At 49.7% G+C, this 16,566-nt stretch overlaps 1 protein-coding gene across 1 annotated transcript in view; it reads right to left on the reverse strand.

Annotated features, from left to right (window-relative positions):
• GABBR2 (gamma-aminobutyric acid type B receptor subunit 2) overlaps window positions 1–16,566 on the reverse strand; it is a 352,196-nt gene that overhangs the window by 72,115 nt on the left and 263,515 nt on the right. The window contains exons 9-11 of the mRNA XM_045042557.1: window positions 14,263–14,343; window positions 10,675–10,825; window positions 7,439–7,571 (exon numbers count right to left, since the gene is read on the reverse strand). Coding sequence (XP_044898492.1) covers window positions 7,439–7,571; window positions 10,675–10,825; window positions 14,263–14,343 — 365 coding nt within the window. The remainder of the gene's footprint in view (window positions 1–7,438; window positions 7,572–10,674; window positions 10,826–14,262; window positions 14,344–16,566) is intronic.

Here is a 16,566-nt window from a genome sequence, read left to right on the forward strand (position 1 = left end):
AAGACTCAGACTGTCCAAAAGCAAGACCCAAGCCTCCGTTATGGACATCTTCCTGGGGCGAGGGGTGGTGGAGAGATTTGGTGTGTGTCCTGAGGCAATAAGCCTCTGAGAAGCATGCTCCAAAAATTATTCCAGAAGCCCCTGTCTTGCCCAGGGTCCTGTGAGCAAGATCGGAATAGGAATTGCCCTCTGGGGTTTGGAATACAGCAAAGTCTTTTGGAGGGGGGTATGATTCCGGGGGCCATGGGAGATGGTGGGCGCAAACAGGGTACTCTGGGACCAGCGGAGGCATCTTAGGAGCCCTGGGGCAAATCAGAGAAAGGACTCCCTTTTGGGAGGAGGAATTTCTGAGAGGCACCCGCTCGGGGCCCTGTTTGAAAGAACTCCCTCCTGAAGGCCCTCCCAGCTAGAGAAGTGAGCAGATCACAGGATGAAATCCAGCTCCCACTGCCCCTGATGCCAACACCCTTGTAGAGTGCACAGAATGTACAGCTGCATTTGGAGGCCCTGGCTCAGGCAACAGAGCACAGAGTGAGGGAAGAGGCCTTCCTTCCCCTTCCCTCCAGGACCCCAGCAGGTGCCTCGGCTGCCAGAAGTTGGTGTATTTTCTGGATGTGCGATGTTTTCGAGATGGGTGGTGGCAGCATGGGGTGTGGGTGTGTGCCGGGTGGGGCCCCTCCTGCATCTCTAGGGGCTGAGGATGCAAATGAGTAGATGCTGGGCCAAGACAGGAAGGGAGAGTAGATGCACCATAGTGATTGCAGCTGCTATGAAATTTGTAGGCAAGTAAGAGGCATCCTTTAGGACTTCCAAAAATTCTGAGGGCTCCCCTATCTAAAGTCTTCCCTGATTTGTCCCTTCGCTTTTGGACCTCACTCCCTCCTGTAGGCCTGTCTCCATCAGGGCATACAACATCCCGAATGGTAGTTGTTTGTTTACCTACATCTTCCCGTCTATGCTGCCAGCTCCCTAAGGGCAGTGGTCTATGCAGCTAGCCCTGAGCCTACAGGCCCTGGCACAAGTAGGTGCCTGGGAAATGTTGTCATGTAAATGAATGACTTATAGGACAAGGTGTGTGGGATAGGAGCACAGCAACTGCCCATCATTTGCTGGAGAGTCTGGGGAGCCTCTGGTGCCCTTCTTAGCCACCTTTGCGAAGCCAGAGGGAGCCCTTCACGACTGAAGGCCTTGGATGGCCCAGGACAGAGCAGCTGGGGTGGGGAGGTCACTGCTCTAAGAGGGGAGCTGCAGCCTCTCCAAGACTCTGGGTGGCTCCAAAAGGCATTGTCAGCTCAGCTCCAGTCCCTGTGGCTGCCTCTCTCTGCCGACCTGAACCTGCCAGGCAAGGCCGCCATCAGACACTCTGGGCATCCCCTGGGCCGGCCGTCCGGCTACCTTATGAAATCACAAAGCACGCTACCATGGCCAGACACAAAAGCACAGGATCACAGGCTGAAACAGCCCCCAACCACATTATTACACCGGGTTATCTCTCAAATGCTTCAAAAAGAAATCCTCAGGGCACCTGGGTGGCTGAGTTGGTTAAATGACTGACTCTTCATTTCAGCTCAGGTCATCACCTTACGGGTTCGTGAGATTGAGCCCTGCACTGGGAGCCAGCTTCAGATTCTCTCTCTCCCTCTCTCTGCCCCTCCCCCTGCTCACGCCCTCTCTCCTCTCAAAATAAACAAACAAACAAGCAAACAAAAAATCCTCAAGCAAAAGCTATCACTGACGTTTATGGCATCTTCACTGAAAACATCACTCATTCTTCCTAGACTTGAATTTACTGGGAGGCCAGGTGGATGTTCCTAGGTAGCCTTTGTCTTTTGAGTCAGAGTCAGAAAATCCTAGTATCCCAGGAGGGCTAGAAGATGACCCCTGAATCCAGTGCCTGGGCCCCAACCACCTCAACCCTTCCCAGCTGCTGCCCATCCTGAGATCATTCATACACCTCTCATGAGCAGGGTGTGGACGGCTAAGAGCACGTTTCAGGACCCAGAAATCAACCCTGCCTCCCCGTGATGGGGCTGCTCTGCTTCCAGGGATTCCAGCAGCGGCGGGGGGAACCCCTTTTCTCCCCTAACTGATGCTCAAGGGACAAGGTTTCTGGTGTTTCCATTTCTCTTCACACCTAGAGACAAACAAAAAAAAATAAAGCAGGGTTCTAAACTTAACCTTTGTACTCTAGGTGTGGCCTGGGAGTTTGTTAGATATGGGGCATTTCAGGTGCACCCCAGACCTACTGAGCCAGGATCTGCATTCACCGAGATCCCCAGGTGATTCATGCACATTATCTGTGCAGGTAGAAGACAGGCTGGTGGTTACCCTTGAGGGGGGGTATGGACTGGAAGAGGATGCCAGAGATAGTCTGTTTCTTGATCAGGATGCTGGATGCACAGCTGAGTGTGGTTTGTGAAAATTCATTGAGCTACACACTTGTGCGTGTGTGTGTGTATGTGTGTGTATACTTTAATAAAAAGTTGGAAAAAAAAGGAATCAGGATCGTCAGCAAGTGGAGGGAGATCTACAGCTAAGCCATGCTCCTCTGAGCTGCCACAAGAGTGGCCCTGGGCTGAACCAGCTTCCCCTAGCTCTCGTGTCACTTTCCAATGTCTGGGGACTCAGGGACTCATGTCGGAGAGCCCTGAGTCCCCACCTGCGTCATTCTTACCTTCCTTACCCATTCTTTGTTCTTCCCAGCCTGCCCCGCCCGAGGCCCCTTCCAGCACTCAGGGCATCAGAAGTGCAGCAGCTTGGTTTTGACTTAGGTGGCAAGTCTGTCCCCGCTCCAGTTTTAGCAAAGCGAGGTCACATAAGGCCAGAAGTTGTCACGGACGTAACCTACATCCAACTGACCAGCACAACACCAGTTTTCCAGCATCTTCTCAACCCAAGTCCACTCAGCTTTATCAGTGTCTCTCTTAGCCATGTCCGTGGGGGAACACAATTATCCGGACATACTCCCATCATTCACTTACTGACTCATTCTTTAAAAAAAAATTTTTTTTTAACGTTTATTTATTTTTGAGAGAGAGCTTGAGCAAGGGAGGGAGGGCAGAGAGAGAGAGGGAGACATAGAATTTGAAACAGGTTCCAGGCTCTGAGCTGTCTGCACACAGCCCAATGCGGGGCTCGAACTCACAAACTGTGAGATCCGAAGTCAGGCACTTAACCGACTGAGCCACCCAGGCGTCCCCCACTCACTCACTCACTCACTCACTCACTCACTCACTCACTCACTCATTCTTAATGAAAACGGCTACATATATTGAATCCTATTGTGAGGCAGGCACTAAATGCTTTGTAGACACTATGCCATCTAATCCTCACAACCCTATTATTATGCCCATTATACGGAGGAGGAGTAAACTAAAGTTCAGAGATATTAAGTAACTTAAGGTCCCACAGCTGGGAAATGGCGTAGCTGGGATTTGAACACAAGCAGTCTGTAATTCTCCTATATGCTAGGTACTCTGAAATACTTGGGGATGTATCAAAAATGAATGAATAGGTCTACAAAAAACACTGAATTGTACACACCTTAACAGGGTAAATTTTATGGTATGTGAAGGGTATCCCAAGGTTTAAAAATCTGAATGGACAAATTTTGGGTTGGGATAAATGTTGACCACATCCCTAAGAATTTGGTGGACCTGCTTCTCTGGTATGAACCAGCTAGCAACAAATATATATATATTTCTTAAAAAGATATATATTTTTTTCTTTTATATATATATAATATATGTATATAAATAAATATATATTTATATTAATGAAATAAATATATAAATTTATATATAATTAAAAAATATATATTATATATATATATATTTCTTAAAAAGAACAAAATGCCTCAGACATCTCTGTAGTCCAACAAAGCTAGTTCCAAACTTCAGTCCTGCCACCTAGCCAGGTACAGCAGACTTTCGGTTTTCTGTCTGGTTAGGCAGAGACAATGAACCTCACCTCGTCAGGAGGTTGAGGGGATGTGAAGGGATGTCTGCAGGTGGCCGCAAGCTGGGCCTGGTGAATCACAGAGGATAGTAGAGTTTCGTGAGGGCTCAGGCCTTGGGGGGGCTAACGTGGCATTGCTGGCAATGCTTGAAAGCCCCAGAAACTGTTGAGACCTTTGTTGCATCTAAGCCCGCCTGGGCCTCATCCTCACCGCAGAGCCCCTTCTCACCCCTTCTCACCCCTCCAGCTCATGTGGAGTTTCTGCCTAGGATTCCACAGGAAGAAAAATGCCGTTTCTCTTCCCCACCCACCTTGCTCCCTCTCTGGGTTGCCAGGGGCTGGGATTCCCGAGCCAGGTCAGCGAGTTAAGTTTGGAGTCGGCCCTCCCACCCCCCCTGGCACCGGGGTTCTGGCCCAGGCCCAGCACTGTCCTCATAGGCAGCTCCCTGCCCACAGGGGCCACGTTGCTATGGTGATTCCACTACCCACACAGTGTCCAGGGAGACTGCACAGTGTAGCTGGAGCTGTTTGCAAGACTTGCTGAAACCAGGCTGGGAAGGTTCCCGAAAGGGTCAGAGGGAGTGGGGGATGGGAACTAAGTGTAGCTGTTTCCCTAGCAGTAGTTGTGTGTGTGTGTGTGTGTGTGTGTGTGTGTGTGTCCGCACGCACATGCAGGGAGTACACGCTCACACATGTAGCCACCTCCCTCCCTCCCATAATGGCCCTTCTGAGCAGAGGCACAGCCCCCAGAGAGGCAGAATCTCATGACTGTCATAGGTTTCTTCCTGAGGTGGTGTTCATGGTTTATCATTGTGTTCAGTTTCCATCTTGAAAACGGAAAGGAAAAAGGGTGGCATTCGTACAGCAGCACGACCGACCGAACTGTGACTTCAACTACTCCCCACCTGAAGCGGCTTCATGCTCTACCTTGTCGCTTGTCCTAGAAAAACTTCCTGCAGAACACAGAGCAGGATACCGGGAAATGGTAACGGTGACGGGGAGAAAGCTGCCTACCTCCTGTCCCCCTCGTTCCAGGCGCCTCACGGGAACCATCACATTTAGCCTACACCACCATCCCGCAGGGGGATTTGTTACTCCCATTTTGCAGATGATGAAACTGAGGCTCAGAGAGGCTAAGTCACTGGCCTCAGCCAGGGGCCAGTAAGAGTAGGCGGTGAGTCCCGGGCTGTTCAAGATCTGTGCTCACTGCACCAGACGGCTCTGATTCTACCTCCTCCCTGCTCGCTGTGTGTTTACCGGTGGGCAGGCTGTCAGGCCCAGAGAGAACAGAATCCGAGGCACCAAGTGAAATAAAGAGCCACAACCCCTCCGGAATAGCAGGTGGGGCACAACCCGAATTGCACTCACTGGGGACTGGTATTTAGGCTCTAAATTCAAGCTTTCAGTTCCCCTTCCTGAGCGATATTGGGAATTATTAAATAGATGACCCCAGTCCTAACCCATGTACACATTTGTTCTGACCCAATTCAGTCCAGAGTAGTTAATCTATGCCTCTTCCCCACAGTCATGAATGTGGGCTCCCCTCTGCAGAGCCTCTGAAACAGCCCTGACTGCAAATAAATGAATCCTCAGGGATGGTGAGAATGGGGGCCTAACATCTCCTGAGCCCTCGTGTTCGGAGCTAATGCTGATTTGTAAAGCGCTTTATGATTTATTCATACCGCCTCGCCAGGCTTCCCAGGACAGCCTTCCCCTCACACAAATGAGCGCGACTCCCAGAACAGAATGTCAGGCTTCATTAAAAGAAAAAAAAAACCCCGGTGTGGGGGATGTCCCTTTTTTTTTCTTTTTTTTTTTTTTTTTTTTGCTCCCAAGCTTGCGTCACCTGGTGTTTGTAGGATTCAGGTCAAATTCCAGAGAGCACCTGTGCAGTAACAGCCTTTGGCCCCTGACCAGGGAGGGTATAAGATGTCAGGAGCGTCTTTCTGGGAAGAAGGGGCTCTCTCTGCACAGGATGCAGTCTTGACAGTACAGGGTGTGGGTGCTGGCCTGCAGCATGCGGAAGAGATCCCGCACCTGCTGCCGGTTTGCAATCCAGAACTGTGCAGGGGTGGACGATGCCGAGACCTTAAGCCGCAAGTCCCATCCAAAAGAGACTGCTGTGCAAAAAAGGGCCTACTTTGCTCTTAACACCTTAACGGAAAACTGAAGAGTTGCTTTTCGATTAATCTGGCCAACACTGATCGTTTGGCCATCCCTTCCAGCTCTGGTCCTCCAGGCTGGGAATTGGATGAATTATTGCATTTGGGACAATACAGAGACCCAAATGGCTAACCCAGTTTCGAGAGATCACAGTAGTCAAAGTCCAGAAATAAATCCCAACTGCTCATTCTCATTTTACAAAATGAGCCAATGACATTTTCAACTGAGAGTTACTTCTACACAGTTGTTAGCTGCTAACGGGTAAACTCTTTTAGGAAAAAAAAAAAAAAACCAACAACAACAAAGAGGCAGTGAATATTTAAAACACGGTAATTAATTTTCAAAATAAGATTTCTAAAATTGACTAAGTAAATTACCCTGTCTTGGGCTTCCTTAAGTATATGCATTCTCAGTGAGGGTGATGGAGTTCCCAAGGGGCAACCATTGGTTCTTAAATGTGAAAATACTACTCTTTCATGCATGAACTAGAGATATACATATAGTACATAAACAAACATACAGTATATCTTTGGTATTAAATTTTCATGAGGAGATAATTAGAAAAAAAGCTTAAAAAGGCTTCATAGGGGAGCAATAAGGGGAAAAAAGGATTGAGAAACACTGCTTAAATAGAGAATAATGGCTCTGGGGCACCTGCGTGGCTCGGTCGGTTAAGCGTCCGACTTCGGCTCAGGCCACGATCTTGCGGTTCACAAGATCAAGCCCCGCGTCGGACTCTGTGCAGACAGCTCAGAGCCTGGAGCCTGCTTCAGGTTCTGTCTTCCCCTCTCCCTGCCCCTCCCCAACTCGTACTCTGTCTCTCTCTCTCTCTCTCAAAAATAAATAAAACATTTTTAAAAAATTACAAAAAGAAAATAATGGCTCTTTTTCTATATGACTCAAAGTCATGCACATAGACAGACATACAGACATCTCTTCATATCTGTAATGGTTGAGATAGATGGGCAGATCTGTTCCTTCATAAGTGGCTCTAACCCTGACCCCAGGTATCGATCCTTTTCTGGTTGGTAGTTTTCCTCCCTCCCTTTTACAGGCTACCCAGCCATTCCTCGAGGGGCTGTTTTCTAGCAGTGTCCTGTTAAGTCCATGATCCTAATGTTACAGGCAATACTGATGTCCCTTCCAGTCTGAAAGCAACGACATACTGCCCTGTTGAACTACAGAAATGGCTGAATGAGTTGTCTTTTGCCTGTTCACGTATTTCCATTCATTTCTGGGTTTGGATCTGTGTGTTTTGAGGATGGAAAACCAAGAAAACCTTATATCCTGTACCATCGGAACACGCAGAATGACTTACAGTGCAAAGTGTTTCGAAGGTCTTTTCAGACACAAAGGATCCATCAAGGCCAAAGAGAAATATCGATGCATAGGAGAGCATCCCTCCGAGGATAATGAGGTTGTTCATATATGGACTCGACATCTTTATCAGCCTGCCAAGAGAGACAATACAGTTAACAGAACCGTTAATGTGGTTATTCCTCCAGCAAACACTTCCTGGATGCCTACTACGTGTATATTGCTGCCAAGGCTAAAGGAGAGAGAAACGTAAGCCCAGGCTTCCTCCACACCCCCCGCCCCCCAAGCCTGTGCCAGCTACTAAGGGCCGCTTTGCCCTCACTAAAGGACCCCGGAAGCTATCTGATTCTAGTCATGGAGTTTTCCTCGGTCAAGTTCACCTATCACTTCTCTAGGGGCAGCTTGTAGGTTTTTTTTAGGCTGGGGCTATGAAGATAGGGTGCATCTAGAGAATTCTACATTCTAGTTCAGCAGCCTTAAGGGAGGAGGGAGATGAGGGCGAGAAGGCCACACTCCCCTCCCCCTTGCAGAGGGGGCCAGGCCTGGGAGGTCTACAGGTGAGTGTTCGGGGCTGCTCAGGAAGTGTGGTCACCAGGTGGTATACGAGTATTCACTTTGGCTGCCTGGAGCTCGCACAGTCTTGTGCACAAAGAGGGTCACACACATGGATGGGAACACCTCCTCTAGTCATCAGGTGATAAAAATGGACAGTGGATGGGGCTCCTGGGTGGCTCAGTTGGTTGAGCATCCAACTTCGGCTCAGGTCATGATCTCCTGGTTCGTGAGTTCAACCCATGTGTCGGGCTCTGTGCTGACAGCTCGGAGCCTGGAGTCTGCCTGCTTCAGATTCTGTGTCTCCTTCTCTCTCTGCCACTCCCCTGCGCACACTCTGTCAATCTCTCTCTCTCTCAAAAATCAATAAACATTAAAAAAATTTTTTTTAAATGGACAGTGGCGTCCCCATTCCCACCCCCACCCCTATCCACCAGGCTGCGGTTGGGGGCATTCTTTATATTCCCAAACTCTACATGCTTGTCTCTCACCTCTTTCAGGAATCCTGCTTTGGCTCCCAGCTGTCCAGCAAGCCAGGCCCGGGTTAGACCATCAGTTGGCTGGAATCCACCCTGAGTAGTGCCTGGCTAACCCTGCACAATCCACTCAGTATGTCCTGGGTTTTCAGGTGCCCCCATGGTCCAGGCACTCTTTTGCAGATTGGAATCATAGTCAGTTCCCTCAACAGTTTCTTTTGTACTCTGCCATTCTGTTAATGCCTTCACATTTTAAAAATGTGTGTCAAAGTGGGAGAGAGATAAAAAGCCTGGTGTGAATTATGGATCACACGCGGTTTCTGAGCTGGGATCACTGGGTGGGGCCACCCTACACTCGGCCTGCGGAGTCACCTCATGGGTAAGACTCGACCACAGATCTCACTGCCCAAGGCATGTATGTGTGAAGCTGACACGAGACTGGATTCCTGGAGGTCCTTTTGCAAACCACAAACTGCTAAGACCCCTTCCTCCTTAGTACCACAGGAAGTGGGGGAAGGGAGAGGCCAGGAGTTGGGCAGGTTCCCTGGAGGAAAAGGACCTTAGCAAATAGGCAGCATTTAGGAAGATAAAAGTGAGGGGAGCTTGGAACTACTGTGACATTTATTTTTATCTCTTTCAGATTTTTTAATCTGCAAAGCCAGTCAAAAAATTCACATAGACGCCAGCCTCCTGGAAAGAGTAATAGTAATTTTCCACAGGAGGCCAAAAGAATTGGTAAAGAATTAAAGGAGTTTAGTCTTATGATAGGGGCAGCTTGCTGTAAGATGGGTATTTTGGAAACTTGTAGAAAGGGAATCTAATATTAACTAATATTAACTGAAACCTGATTATGTGCCCAGGCCTTGTGCCAAATGCTAATTCGTATGGTCATCAGTTAGGCGGAACTTTCTTCCATTTTTTGTGGTGGTATGTGTGTTATTGGTGATATAGAAAATAAAACAACGGGTGGGTAAAAATCTTTTCTTTCTTTAGGAAATAGATTTGACCCAATCAAACCCCAAAACAACAAAATCTAGAGCTTTCAAGCTCCTCCTTTGCAAGCAAGGAGGGAAAAAACAAAACAAAACAAAAAACAAAACCCCCTGTTCTCTGCAGAATCAGGCTTGTTCCTGGCAGCCCAGAACGTCACATAGTGTGGCTTCTGGGCTCCAGGGCATTGAAGCTGTGCCCCGGGGGATCCCTGCTCTGAGCCCCTGCCCAGTGACTTCCCAACAACACGGAGAGCTGGGTACAGGGATTTGCTATGGAAACCACAGAAGCTGGCTGTGCCTGGTAAACACCACCACTTGGGTGCTGGCCTGTTCTACCCACGACTGACCAGAATAACTCAGACGGTGAGCTGCTCTCCTTCAGAGAGTGAAGAGCACGTGTGGTGGAAAAGAAATCAAAGGGGCGCCTGGGGGGCTCAGTCGGTTAAGCATCTGACTTTGGCTCAGGTCATGATCCTATGGGTTCGAGCCCCGTGGTGGGCTCTGTGCTGACAGCTCAGAGCCTGAAGCCTGCTTCAGATTCTGTCTTCCTCTCTCTCTGCCCTGCCCCTGCTCACGCTCTGTCTCTCTCTGTCTCCCAAAATGAATAAACATTGAAAAAAATTTTTTTAAAAAAGTAGAAGAAATCAAAGCCAGAAACCCAGGGGACAGGTTCTACCACACACAGCAATGTGGCCTCAGACAACAACCCTCCCTCTGTCACTGGGCTTCTGTCCTCTCACCTGTAATCTGGGGAGTTATCTCAGGCTCAGGTGAGGATGATGGGAGGGAGGAGCTTCTCAGACTGTAAAGTGCTGTACTAACGGGTGGTGTCCCTTACTGAACTCAGTGATTCCCTCGGGCAATGCTTCCCCAAGACGCGAGGGGGTGGAGCAAAGACTTCGGGGGATTCCCTCTTCTGTGGTTTTCCTTCTGGACAGGAGCATAGCCAGCCTTTGATTTTATTTACGCCAGCCTTCCTGTGCAACCAGCAGCCCTGACTCTGTGTATATGCATGTGCGTGTGCTCGTGCACACATACATGCCCATGCACATGGAGCATCTAATCACATCCCAGTGACTGAATGACCACTTTAGAAAACTGCCCCGGAAACTTCTTCTGTGCCCCTGGCGAATCTGTCACAGGACGCCCCTACACGTTATCCATGAGCTTCGTCAATCCAGAAAGCATCATCCAAGAGGAGGGTGTGAGCGGCTTACTTCTGATTCCGGTTCTTGATGTTGAAGAAGAGAAAAGCGCTGGCCATGATCATCCCCAGGATGGTGAGGGCAGAGAGAATGCTGTAGAGAGGTAGGGAGATCTTTCGGAGCTGCTCCAGGATGATGGTCTTGTCTTTTGGTGGTTCGGATCCTAGAAGGCCACGAACAGACATCAGCTGAGCCCAGTGTGCGGTCAGTCCTTGAGAACCTCTCTGCCTGCACGCTCTTGCCATCTGGCACCTGTGCACAACCTCTGTGCAGGACACGTCTACGGGGGGCAGGGCTCCAGCGCTTGGCCAGGCTACTCGGCAGGGAGCCTTCACTAGGACTTATTTCTTTCTCTAAATAGAATCCATAAGGAATTTGTGATGCATTTAACAGCCATTAAAAGACTAGCATTTGATTTGGTCTAATTACCCTGTTGAAAAACCACCCTCATTTGTCCCCACAGGTAACAGTGGCCCGGAAGGCACAGGGCCAGATGCTGTGAGTGGGTACCACCGGGTGCCACTGGGGGTGACGAATCCGGCTTGGGGTCTCACAGACTCTGCTCTGACACATGATAATGACCACCTCCAACAGGGCAGACACCTTGCCTATCAGTTCCATGGAGACAGCTATGTCTCTGGCCGCAGGTTTCCTGCCCCAAGGTCATTAGGTTATAAACGCTCTTTCTGGTTTTCCCTTTTCATAAGACTCACTAACTGTGGGAGGCAGAAGCTACTGGCATGCCTCCCCATCCCTGCCGCACCAGGACTGGGCCCACACTGTGGGATTCCATTCCTCTGTGTCACTGCAGAGACGTCTCTGCTCATTCTCTGAGGGCACGGGGAAACTATGGGAGCCCTGAGGGCCTCAGAGAAAACTCATCTTTGTGGTCACTGGCAAAATTGTCCAGAGGCAGGCTGGCGTGGGAGGAGGGGTGCAGGGATCCTCCTCACTCTGCCCCACTTCTTACAAATCCCTTTTTTCTCAGCTGCTATTTCAAGCTGGGTTGCTGCTATGGAATTGTGAAATGCTGGGCCTTTTCTCTCCAGTGGGGAAACTGGGGAGCCCAGGGAGACCCACCAGAGGTCATGATGACCCCACCATGGCTGTGCCATGGGCGCCCGCCTTGGTTATACCCCCGCTCCCAGGAGATAAGCAGAGGATGCGGGCAGGTGTGGCAGAAGGGTTTGAGATTCCCCCCCCCCCCCCCCCAACATCTGTGTTTAAAAAACTCCGCTAGCAAGTTCAAAAGTGTTTGGAAACATTCAGTGGATAAAAAGAATTTGAACCATCTAAGCAGTCTAGGGAAGTTGCCAGGTTCGAAAACAGCTAGGAACCTGCTGGCATGGTTCACATAAAGCTTTAAAGCAATTCCACGTAAAGTAACATTTTCAAGGCCTGAAAGTCAGGGCAAGAGCAGACGCAAGGTGGATAAAGCAACACCATTTCTTGCTTCCCGAAGTGAAAGCTCTACATCTGAAAGCGTCTTCCCCCGTTCTCCATTTTCCTCCCCGTGCTCCCAAGTGAACCTCTGGCTGTATCAGGCTGGCTCGGGTGTCTCCTGGTTCCCAAACACAAGCGCCATCTTGGGGGTGCCCATGAGCTCTTGGCTGGGAACAAATCCCTCTCTGGTCCCTGAGAAAGGGGCTGAGGTTTGGAGCAGCGGTTATATGATGATTATGACCACCAATTGCTCACGTAGAAACAATGTCAATTCTCCTCCCCTGTACTCCACTTTCCTTTCACCCAAAACGGCACCTCCACATAACTATGCATAACTATGCACCATAACTAAGACATTATGGAAGCCACATGGTAACTAGCAGCAGCCTTGAGTTTTCTTTCTTGCTCTTCACCCAATCCATTCACTCGTTATTCATCTAGTCTTTACTATTCCTTCATCCCCCATTATACCTTCATTCACCATCATTAATCATGATCAATCATCATGAATAATCACTTTCTACCTGTCAGGCCCTGTGCTGGGTGCCAGTGATTTAGAGATAACCAAGAAACAGTCCCTGTCCTCAAGAAACTTCTATACTCGCCATGTGACAAGAAAAAGGCAACAATAAGCAATTGTATTTACTGAATGCTTACCATGGGCTAAGCACTTTACAGAGATTTTCTCATTTGATCCACCCAACAGCCTCACAGGTAGAGAAGATTATTCCCATTTTACACAGAGGCAACAGTTTTCTAGATGTTAAGTGACTTTTATAGTTACTAAGTGGCAAAACCAGCAAGATTTGAACCCAGATCTGCCTGAATCCTGTGCTCTAACCATGATGAAAACCTGCTTCTAAAGACAGGGTCCAGGTAGTTGATAACATCAGACACGGAGAAGCCTGAGCATGAAAGTGTAGAAGAGTGTAGTTCTCCCTGATGGAGTCTGGAAAGGCTACAGAAGGGGGAGCTGATCCTCAGAAGATGAACAGCTGGCTGCCCACAAGGAAGACAATTAGGAAAAGGCATTCTGGGCAGAGGGCTCAGCAGGGGCAAAGGCGTGGTGGTATCTTGGCATATTCGAGGAGCTGTAAGCAGTTTGGCTGGGGAGATCTGAAAGAAGAGAAGTGGGAAGGGATCTCTGCAGGGGGGCTTTGAGGTGACACCATGGAGTGAGGTCCCTTGCTGAGCAGTAGGGACCATGCAGGGCTCTGAGCAAAGGTGGAGAATCTTCAGCATAGCGGCTGATGGCAAGAGTGCTTTGGCTGTTGAGGACAGAATGGACTTGAGGGAATTAAGCATGATTAAGCCCATCCACAGCCCACCCATCCACCCATGTATCCATCCATCCACTCACTCATCCCTTTATCTATCCATTCACCCACTCGCCCACTACTTTATTCACTCATATGCTCACCTGTTCATTCATTTATTCACCCACCCAGTCACCCACTCACTCGATCAATCATGTGTTTATTTTTTCATCAAATGTGAACCTTCAACATGTGTCAGACCCTGCCTGGCATTAGGGGTTGAAAGTCAAGTGGAATCCATTCAGGGAGCTCATGGTCCAATAACCTAGAAATTTCCATGCAAAAGACAGTGACTATGGGAAAGGCAGAGACAAACACTGTGAAAGCCAAGAGAAGGGACCCATTAGCTCAGCTAATGGGGGTGGGGGGCAATCAGGGAAGGCTGTACAGAGGAGGTGTCCTTTGATCTCGTTCTAGAAGCTGAGGAAGAGTTCTCCAGCAGAAGAAGAGGGAATGGTCTTCCAGGAAGACCAGCAGGTGGACAGGCTTTATTACTAACCCAACCAAATGCTTTCTCAAAGAAGGATACAGAGCTAAATTTAGCTGGGCCACATTTAAATAGAATTACTCCTGGCCATGGACTGGTTTAAATGTAGATACCCCAGTGAAAGCCAGCTCTCCATGCAAATTCCAGTGACCCCTCTCAGGAGCTGGAAATCCAGCTCCCATGTGAGTGATGGGGACACTATGCTAAGTGAGCGAGCATGTGTGATACGAGGAAAGGAGGTTCCCTCTTCCTTAGGAAGTCAAGGACTCTGAGCTTGTCCCCAACCCTCAGACAATATCTGGGCCTGGGAGCAATTGAGCAGGCCCCCTTCTATGAGAAGCCCACCTGCCTTACCTTGGAACCTGATAGTGTCGTTGATTATCTCCAGTGTGTCGGCCACAGCGTTGTACTCTCCCACCTTCACCTCCCTGCTGTCTGCGGGAGCAAGAGACAGTGGTTGGTTAGACTGAGCCCTGTGCCCATGGCTGGCTGCTCCTGTCCCAGTTCTTGCTCCCCTGTGGGCCCTGGCTATATTCTCACAGGCTTTCCTTTTCCCCAGAGCCTCTTCCAGGTAGAATCACAAAACCTCTAACCTGATCTGGGGTGGAACAGAAGCCCTCTTACCCCATCTCACCCACTGGTTACCCGCCCTTTGCTGTATGTCTCATGGATGGGGGCTCACTGCCCTCATAATTGGACTTAGTTACCAAGTCCTTCCTGGTCACTGAGCTGAAGGGTCTCTCTATAACCTTCCTCTGGCATCTGGTTCTGTCATCTAAGACCACACAAACCACTTCTGCTCCTTTTGCTCCAGGACAGCTCTATAGACTTGGAGACAAAGACAGATCATCTCCCAGGTGCCAGACCCCAACCTCACCTTACAGAATATCATTTCCAATTCTGCCCTCTCCAGGTCCCTCCTTAGGCTGCACCATACAATGTCACTGTGTCTGATAGAGTGTAGACTTAAGGACCAACCAATGTACTTCTTCAGGCATGATCTGGTCAACACAAGTACAGGGGACTGTCCCCTCCTTTACTGTGCACATTATATTCTTATTAATGCATCCTCAGGTGGAATTAGTATCTTTCAGAGGCCACATTGCTCTGCTGGGTCATATCGAGCACAATCTCCTTCATATATACTTGTTCAGGTGTATTTTCAGACCCAAGTGATTCATTTGAATTTACCTTCATCCTTGATATTATTCTGTTGGTGGGTTTAAGTCATTGTTTTGGTCATCTCCAGGAACAGAGATGATGAAAACTGGCCCAGGGTGGTGGCAAGAAGAATGAAGAATGGGGGTATCAGATTTGACAGAGGTTTCTTTTTTCCAAGTAAAATCTGGACAACTGTGTGATCAAATGTGTGGGGGATATGGGGAACAGGGGAGTGAAGCAAGTGCCTGGGGGGCTCAGGTACCATTCCCTGAGTGGGGAACTCAGGAGAGGGTCAGAGAAGCGGGGAAGTTGCTACATTCTGGTTTGGGCACGCTAAGCCTGACATGCTTATGGATCATGAGAGTGGCGATGTCCTTGGGTCTGGAGACGGGGGAGAGTTCTGGGCTAGGGAGCGAGTCAGGGCCATCAGCATGTAGGCTGGGAGCTGGAGCATGGGGGCAGGTAGGAGATCCCTAGGGACAGTGCCAAGGGGAGGAGAGGACCAAGGGCAGAATCCTGGGGAGCACCAACCTCCTAGGGGCTTGGTAGAGCAAGGATGCTGCAAGGAACTGGGAACTACTGGCCAGGATGTTGGGAGCAGGATGGCGGAGAGAGTGGGCATCCCGGGAGCCAAGGAGAGGGACAATGTCATATGTCACTGAGAGACTAGAACTAGGGCAGGGGGTCAGTAGATTTGGTGTGTGGGGTGCTGGTGACCGGAGATGAAGCAGGTTCAGGGGAAGAAGGGCCAAAGGCAAGGAATGTGGAAGTAGAGTGAAGCCCCCAGGGCAGAACTGGCTTTGACAGGGTTGGGGAGTGGGCAGGGCAGGGTGGCCCACGGAAGAGTCACCGAGCCCTGACAACGTGCCTGGATCTGTGCCAGGAACTTTAGGTGCCTTTTTTTGTTCAGTTCTCATGGCTAGAGTTGGTGGCTTCAGTCCCACCAAATAGATGAGGAAACTGAGGCTCAGCAGGTTGTAGCTTTGCTGCCCCTCCCTCATTCTAAGAGCAGAGCCCAGCCTCAAACCCGGGACGTTTCCCACCGCCTATGTTCTCATGGGGCTGCCTTGATGGGATCCCTGAGCAGTGACAGTTCTGTGCCAAGCTACCACGGGCCATGTGGGCCTCCTGAGTGTAATAACTGCAGAGAGCTGTGCCCACATGCCCAACGTAGGGCAAGCGGGTCCCCTGAGCTGCAGATGCTGGGCATAAGAATGCCATAAGGTGGCGCGGGTACAGGAATTCCGAACATGTAACCGCAGGAACTGCCGGCTGGCTGGGGCTCTGGCTCTGAGTGAATTTCGTTGAAGAGATGCAGATGTGCTGCTGGTCCCTTATAAACATTCAGGAAGCGGAACAGGGAATCCCATAGGCCACCTTCGCCTGTGTGCCTTTGACTGTGGGGTGGAAAACAGGCCTGTAAAAGTCACTCCCTTCTCCCCACAATGGTCTCCCTGCCATTTGGGGGCTGTCACACTGTGCAGGTGGCTGTCGCTT

Source organism: Felis catus, chromosome D4 (assembly GCF_018350175.1).
Source record: "Felis catus isolate Fca126 chromosome D4, F.catus_Fca126_mat1.0, whole genome shotgun sequence".
NCBI classification, from domain to species: Eukaryota; Metazoa; Chordata; class Mammalia; order Carnivora; family Felidae; genus Felis; species Felis catus.